We start from the raw sequence: 8844 nt of genomic DNA, 5'->3' as shown, positions 1-8844 counted from the left end.
ACCCTACAGCGGCACAGCCACCTGTTCCGGAGTTGGTGCACACTCCACTGATCCCTACACCTTCTCCGCAGCTGGGTTTCGGTTTGGAGACTCCGATCCAGATAGACTCCGAGACAGAGGGGACCGACGCCGAGCCTGAGATCGAGCCAGACATCACTGATCCTTCAGAGGATGAGACCCCTGTTCCCCGCATCAGCTTCCTCGGAGGCCCTCGCACCCTCAGCACTGCTCGCAAGAGCACACGACCCCCGGGCAAGAGGCCTAAGCCAGATCCAGAGGCCACTACCTCTGAGCAGTGGGGACTCCGGTTTGCGCGAGCCAGCGACCACCCTCTACCTGCCCCGGGATCCTGCGGATGGCTGGAGGACTAGACTGACGGACTCCTTGCAGCTTCGATCTCGTATCAGATGGTTTTTGGATAGTATGCGAGACACCCCCTTCCCTTACCTAGATTGACGAGTAGTTTGATGATTGGTTTGATGTATCGTTTGGATGAACCTTATTTGGACTGCGTATATATGCAGTCAATTGCATCATGATTTATGTACCATTTGTGAAACTCTGTGATGTTATTTATGATATCTATTGTTGTTGTGTTGTAAATGAGTTTATTCCACCATGCTTGCGAAACAAAGTTCATATCGACACAACTCCCTTAATGGGATAAAGCCATAGGAGCTAGTTAGAAAATTAGGATGCTTACTCCATCAACCTACACAGATGGCAAGCCGACGTCGGGCAACAACCAGCAATGACGAAACTCAGACACCCGACTTAAACACTCTGGCCGGAATTATGGCCACCCAAACTCAACTTCTGCAAGCTATCGCGAGCAACCAAGGCAACCGCGGAGGGTCAAGCTTTGGAGAGTTTATGAGGACCAAGCCACCCACATTCGCCACAGCTGAAGAACCTATGGATGCTGAAGATTGGTTAAGGATCATTGAGAAGAAGCTAACTCTTGTTCGAGTACGTGAGGCCGATAAGGTGATCTTTGCGGCAAACCAATTGGAAGGACCAGCCGGAGATTGGTGGGACACGTACAAAGAAGCCCGAGAAGAAGATGCTGGAGAACCAAACTGGGAGGAATTTACCACAGCCTTCCGTGACAACTTTGTGCCTGCCGCGGTGATGCGGATGAAGAAGAACGAGTTCAGGAAACTACGGCAAGGGAATACCACAGTACAAGAGTACCTGAACCGTTTCACTCAGCTGGCGCGCTACGCAACTAGAGATCTTGCCGACGAAGAGGAAAAGATCGACAAATTCATTGAAGGCTTGAATGACGAGTTACGCGGGCCCATGATTGGACAAGACCACGATAGTTTCCAGAGCTTAATCAATAAGGTCGTCAGGCTGGAGAACGACCGGAAGGTAGTGGAGCACAATCGTAAAAGGAGGCTTGCCATGAACCGCCCGCCTCAGACCGCCCCCCAGCGTCCTAAAGGGACAACCCCCTCAGCATGGAGACCAACAGTGGTGACAACCAGTCGACCTGCCGCCTCCAGCAATTTCCACAGGCCGGTTACCATTCAGAACCGCGCTCCTACACCGAATCAGGCCGCCACTGGATCAGTAAGGCCAGGGAGCTGCTTCAACTGTGGAGAGTATGGGCATTTCGCTAATAAATGTCCTCATCCAAACAAGACACCCATTCGTACCGGAGCTAATGCAACGGCTATTCACGGTACTGCTACCCCTGCTGCTGGACGAGGTCTATTCAGGACTCCGCAGACTAACAGGACCGCTACCGGATTTGGACGCGGGCAAGTGAACCATGTTCGAGCTGAAGAGGCCCAGGAAGACCAAGGCGTACTGATGGGTATGTTTTCACTCAACTCCACTCCAGTTAAAGTTCTCTTCGATTCAGGAGCATCGCATTCATTTATATCTTTGAAAGCAAGTCAACAACACAATTTAACCAGAGTTAAATTAAGACAACCAATGTTAGTACATTCACCTGGGGGTGAGATAGCAGTGGATACAGCTTGCATTGACGTACCCATCCGCCTTAGGGATGTGGTATTTCCCTCCAATCTTATGGTGCTAATACCCCAAACTCTTGATGTCATTTTGGGTATGGATTGGTTAGCAAAGCATAGAGGAGTAATTGACTGTAGACGTAGAGAAGTTACCCTGACCACACCCTGGGGATCGGATATGAGAGCAACCATGGATCAAGATCCTAGGCTAACCGAACGTGCCGGAGGTATATTTACCATGCTACCCCTAAAGGGAATGCCAATAGTGCAGCGATTTCCTGATGTGTTCCCAGAAGATTTACCTGGAATGCCACCAGATCGTGACATAGAGTTCATTATTGACCTGATACCCGGAACTGCCCCCATATCCAAGAGACCATATCGGATGCCGGTCAATGAGTTAGAAGAACTTAAAAAGCAAATCAGGGAGTTGCAAGAGAAGGGATTTGTACGCCCCAGTTCGTCACCTTGGGGAGCCCAAGTGTTGTTTGTTAAAAAGAAAGACGGTAGCATGAGAATGTGTGTAGACTACCGATCACTGAACGAAGTAACTATCAAAAATAAGTATCCACTACCACGGATTGATAACCTCTTCGACCAACTTAAGGGAGCTAAGGTGTTTTCAAAGATAGACCTTCGATCAGGATACCACCAACTGAAGATTAGGACCGAGGATATCCCCAAAACCGCGTTTTCAACACGCTATGGGTTGTATGAATTCACAGTAATGTCGTTTGGTCTAACCAATGCCCCAGCATACTTCATGAATCTTATGAACAAAGTATTCATGGAATACTTGGATAAGTTTGTGGTGGTATTCATTGATGACATTCTGATCTACTCCAAAGATGAGGAAGAACATGCGGAACACTTACGATTGGTTCTCCAGAAACTTCGGAAGCATAAGTTATATGCAAAATTCAGCAAGTGCGAGTTCTGGTTAAAAGAAGTCGCTTTTCTAGGCCACGTAATCTCGGCCGGTGGAGTAGCAGTGGATCCTGCTAAAGTGGAGGCTGTCACGGAATGGAAAGCACCCAAATCTGTGACTGAGATTCGGAGTTTTCTAGGCTTGGCTAGATACTACCGAAGGTTCATTGAAGGGTTCTCTAAGATAGCCCGACCGATGACACAACTACTCAAGAAGGAAAAGAAGTTTGTATGGTCAGAACAATGTCAGGAAAGCTTTGAACAGCTTAAAGAAAAGCTGACCTCGGCACCTATTTTAGTTCTTCCCGACATCAGGAAAGACTTTGTTATATATTGTGATGCGTCGAGGCAAGGACTAGGAGGAGTACTGATGCAGGACGGAAAAGTGGTGGCCTATGCGTCGCGACAATTGCGACCACATGAGGAAAACTACCCTACCCATGACCTAGAACTCGCAGCTGTGGTTCATGCGCTAAAGATTTGGAGACATTATCTGATTGGAAACCATTGCGATATCTACACTGACCACAAGAGTCTAAAGTATATCTTCACCCAGTCAGATCTCAACTTGAGGCAAAGGCGATGGTTAGAGTTAATCAAGGACTATGATTTAGAGGTTCATTATCACCCAGGCAAAGCAAACGTTGTGGCCGACGCTCTGAGTCGTAAGATCCATTGCAATCATCTGAGAATGGAAGGGATGGTCCCTGAGCTTAGGGAGGAAATAGCTCAGCTGAACCTACATATAGTACCCCGTGGACAGATAAACACCCTGGACATTCAACCTCTTTTGAGAACCCAAATAGAAGAAGCCCAGAAGGACAACGAGGAAGTCCGAGAGGTGAAGGAACGCTTAGCTGCAGGACGTGCAAAGGAATTTTCAACCGACGAAAAAGATGTTCTATGGTATAAAAAGAGAATTTACGTACCCGAACAGGGTGGACTGAGGGGATTAATTTTAAAGGAAGCTCACGAATCGGCATATTCATTGCACCCCGGAAGTACGAAGATGTACCAAGATCTGAAGGAAGGATACTGGTGGCCCAACATGAAGAGAGATGTGGCCGAATACGTAGCACTCTGTGACGTATGCCAGAAGGTGAAGGCTGAACACCAGAGGCCGGCAGGTTTGTTGCAACCTCTCAGGATTCCCGAATGGAAATGGGATGAGATAGGTATGGACTTTATTGTTGGATTGCCCAAAACCGCAACAGGATATGATTCCATTTGGGTGATCGTGGATCGACTCACCAAGACGGCGAGATTCATTCCCGTTAAGACAAATTATAGCAGTGCTAAGCTAGCCGAGTTATACATGACCAGGATAGTATGTCTTCATGGTGTACCAAAGAAAATTATATCTGATCGGGGCACACAATTTACCTCACATTTCTGGGAGAAAGTCCATGAAGCCCTAGGAAGTTATCTCGCATTTAGCACAGCTTATCATCCACAGACAGATGGCCAGACGGAGAGAACCAACCAGGTCCTGGAAGACATGCTGAGGGCTTGTGCTCTGGATTTTAGCAAGGATTGGGAGAGATGTTTGCCCTACGCCGAATTCTCCTACAACAACAGCTTTCAAGCAAGCCTAAAGATGTCACCCAACGAGGCGTTGTTTGGTCGACGATGTCGTACCCCGCTAATGTGGTCCGAGACGGGAGAACGGGCGGTATTTGGACCTGACATTATTCAAGAGGCCGAAGAAAAGGTTCGCTTGATCCGCGACCGTCTAAAAATAGCACAATCACGACAAAAGAGTTACGCCGACACCCGAAGAAGAAACCTGGAATTTAAGGAGGGAGATTACATTTATCTAAAGGTTTCTCCGATGAGGGGAACAAAAAGGTTTAAGGTCAAAGGAAAACTGGCACCAAGATATGTGGGACCATTCCAGATCATCGCCAGGCGAGGAGAAGTTGCATATCAGTTACAGTTACCAGAGAATATCGCGGATGTGCACCCAGTCTTCCATGTGTCTCAGCTAAAGAAATGTTTACGAGTGCCGGAAGAGCAAGCTCCGCTGGAAGAGGTTCACATTAGCAATGATCTCACATATCCAGAACACCCGATCCGGATATTGGATGAAGCCGCAAAGAGGACTAGGAGCAAAGTGTGGCGTATGTACAAGGTACAATGGAGCAATCACACTGAGGAGGAAGCCACCTGGGAAAGTGAAGAATTTTTGAGGACGGAATACCCGCACCTATTCGAAGACTGGTAAGAAATCTCGGGACGAGATTTATTTAAGGGGGGTAGGTTTGTAACACCCTGAAAATTCGACCGACAAAACAAAAACTCTAAAAATATGGATTTTCAAAAACTTTTTAAACTAATTGCATCATGCCGATCTTATTCGTCTATTTTATCTGGAGTTGATCTCGAGGATTATTAATCGTGAGTAAAGAATAGTTAATTAGAAATAAACCTTAAAAACAAATTGGTAAAATAAATATAAATTAAAAATAAAGATTAGGTGTGGATAGTAATAAATAAAATATTATCGCGACCATATTTGGATCAATTATATTTCATTGCGATGGAATAAGAATTAACCCTAATTAAAGCTCAAATAAATTATATAAAAATAAAATATGAGTAATATTAATCTAGGGTGAATTCATTAGTTAAGATAACACGAATATTAAGTAAAATGCATATATGTAAAATTAGGAATTGTGAAATCAAATTTATATGGGAAATACTCTAAAATCGGTTTAATGGAAAAAGGGCACTGTTCATCGGCCGCCACGTGCTCGACCGTGTTCCCTAGCCCCTTCCCCTCCCCTGCCATGCGCGCCTCGCGCCCCGAGCCATCGCCGTCGCCACCCGCCGCCGTGCCGCTGTCGCCTGCCGCGCCGCGCGCCGCTCGGCCGTCACCATCGCATCCCTCCTCGTGCCGCGCACCACCGCTGCCGCCCCGTCACCACCCGTCCCGTCGCCGCGCGCGTCCCATCGTCGCTCCGAGCCGCGCGCCGCCGCTGCCAAGCCGTCCCCATCGCCATCCCGCTGCCGCACCGCTCGCCCGTCGCGTCGCCGTCGTCGCCACGCCGAGCCCCGTGCCGAGCCGCCCGCTCGTCGCCATCACCGGCCGCCGCGCGCCCGTCCCGTTGCCACGCCATCCGACGCATAGCCGTCACCGCGCATCGCCGTCCCGCGCCGCGTCGCCCGCCCATTCCATCGCCGCGCGACCGTCCCGTCGCCACGCCGCGCGTCTGTCGTGTCGCCGCTGTCGCCCCGTCCCGTCGCCTTGCGCCCCGCGCGCCGTCTCACACCCCGCGCCCCGCGCCCCGCTCGCCATCGCGTCGCCGCCTCGCGCCCCGCGCCGCTGCCGCATCGCGTCATCATCGCGTCGCCATCGCCGTCACACCGAGCCGCGCGCCGCCCCAAGCCCCGCCGCTTCTCCCCTCTCTACAAATACCCCCCCCTCTCTCTCCATTCTCCCCCACCCCATCTCACCCTTCCTCCCCTCTCCCCTCTCCACGGGAAATTTAAAATATTTGCAAATATTAGAATTTAATTATAGGATTAATGAAAATATAATTAGATGAAATCTTACTAATTAAATACCTAAAATACTAGCATTTAAATATAGGATTAATGAAAATATAATTGGATGAATTCCTATAGATTATAGATAATTTTTAGTACTCTCCATAAGAAATCAATTCGCGGTATTAATTTAGATGTAATTAATAATTAAACAAATGTATGAATTCTCGTAAATAATTATGGATTATTTCTGGGTAATCCCTGTAAGTAATCAATTAACGGTAGAAATTCGGATTTAATTACTAGGGATTTTAGCCGTATATTATATTTAATCATTTAATCATAGACTAAATTAAATTGTATAGCATTTCTAGGATTTCGTCCAATATTTAGCTCGTGGTAGAAATTTCTAACCTATTATATACAATGCTCGGGGAGACTAAATTATTGACAACGAAATAATTATACCCGCAAAATAGTTTAAATCGAAATTGGGTTTGCCGTAGTTCGCAGATAGTAATGTTAATAAAAAAAAAGAATCAACTCTCGCGTTCGACTTTCATTTGGATTTATTTGGATTTTTATTTGAATTCTAACCGAATTCAAATCAATTTTGCACGCAACTATAGAGCCCGAGGGAGTTGCGGATCCAAGTGAAGGCCAAGACCCGCAAGACTTTGAGCAAGGCAAGTTATCACTATTCCTTGAACATGTTGATCCTAATTGCGAAATTGTTTTGTTTACAAATAAAATTGCATGCAATGATGAACGTCCTACTTGTGATTATGCCGTGCCTTGATTATTGTTTACCCTTAAAATCCTTGTACCCCTGATTACGTATGAGTCCCTAGTCAATTATGACAATTGCTTAGAAATGCTATTCTAGAATCATGCATACTCATATTTATCAAATGCTATATGCTTGGGCAATTACCTTTGGGAAGGTAATTGAGATGCGGCACGTGGAGACATGAGCGCCACATTGCCATGATGTTGATGACATGATTTGTGAAAGGAGAAATAAAATTAAACAACTGTTTTCGACTGGGGCGGACGGAGGATTTGGGTGGTATCTGGAAAAGGCTAGTACCGTCCCCGGTCAATTAAGGACCGAGCCATGAAGTTAAGCATGAAACGACCCCCGTACAACCGTACTTCTCGAATGGGTATAGACCTAGCGGATTAGATAGCCGAGCGGAGGCAGTATCCCTGCATAGATGGTTCACCCCTGAGTGAGGCAGGTGCGCTACGATGGGACAGCCGTTGAGGTAGGGCCAAGAGGCGTGCCCTACATCGGTGTCGCCATTGGTAGGACTGCCATGAGTGTGTGTGAGAGAGAACTTAACTTGAACCATAAATTTAATATGTGTGTGAGACTTCTCTTTCCCGGGAGCGCCAGAACTCCTCTCACTGCTAGAAACATGGACGCCTAGAGTGCATGAGGATTTAAGTTCATGGAGCAGGTACTGCCAATGCGAGGTTATCGAAAAGCTTTGCCGTGACGCGTCTCATGTGTTGGGACGAGGCTCATGTGTTGGGCAGTCGCGGAGTGCGGGTAAAGTGTACATCCACTGCAGTGTGAGTAAACCAAATCTATTCGAATAGCCGTGCTCGCGGTTATTGAGCACCGGGACATGTATTACACTTGGCTAGACTCTAAATTCTTAACTTGTGTGGGAGGGGTTATTGCATGATGAATTTTATGCTGTTGGAGCCACTTCCTGAGAGGCGGGAAGGTGGACGTCCTCAGAAAACCATGACGAATCAATGGCGGGAAGCTATCCTTGGGATCACAATGGATGGTGGACAGAACCGTCGTTGTTTAAATACAAACTCTGGTACTAAAATTTGATCAGTCAATGCTAGGTCTTAGGCTTGTGAAAAGAATTACAAAACTTGCTTTGCGCAAAAGAACTATGGCCATCCTTTGAACTCCCCCTTTCATATGCATTGTTGCTGTGGTGGCTTGCTGAGTACGGTTGGTACTCATCCTTGCGAATATAAAATTTATCAGAAGTAGGAGATGAAGCCTCGGAGGATCCCTATGCCTATTATCAGGAGGGAGATGAAGACGATAGCGTCCAGTAGGTCTTAGTACGGTCGTTGCCTGTGGCAATGGCATGCCGCTGCCTGAATTCCGCTGCCTTATCTATTTCTGCTTTTGGATGTATTCCGGACCTCTCGGTCCGATGATTTAAGACTATGCCTGCGGGCCTGTGATGTAATAATTCGTATCAGACACTCGTGTATGTGCACTTGATATTTCAGCTATGAATTCGTGTGTACCAAACTACTTGATCCAGGGAAATGGTACTGTTTACACGATTGATTCCTGTTATAAAAACGGGGGTCCACACCTGGCAGTCAAGCCGGATGCCAAGCCAACGAAACAGAAGCTGCGCAAGATGTCCGCTGATCGCCAAGAAACAGCTAAAGCCAAAGT

The 8844-nt window shown here is 47.2% G+C and overlaps 1 protein-coding gene across 1 annotated transcript; it reads left to right on the top strand.

The window, feature by feature from the left end:
• The first annotated feature begins 795 nt into the window (after nucleotides 1–795).
• LOC136356142 (uncharacterized) lies at nucleotides 796–2110 on the top strand. Its single transcript, XM_066309719.1, has 2 exons — nucleotides 796–1575; nucleotides 2093–2110. The coding sequence occupies exons 1-2, from the start codon at nucleotides 796–798 to the stop codon at nucleotides 2108–2110; spliced, it is 798 nt and encodes a 265-aa protein (XP_066165816.1).
• The last annotated feature ends 6734 nt before the right edge of the window (nucleotides 2111–8844 follow it).

This window comes from Oryza sativa, chromosome 4 (genome assembly GCF_034140825.1).
Source record: "Oryza sativa Japonica Group chromosome 4, ASM3414082v1".
NCBI classification, from domain to species: Eukaryota; Viridiplantae; Streptophyta; class Magnoliopsida; order Poales; family Poaceae; genus Oryza; species Oryza sativa.
The sequence above is the reverse complement of the archived record's forward strand: the minus strand, read 5'-3'. Positions and strand labels throughout refer to the sequence as shown.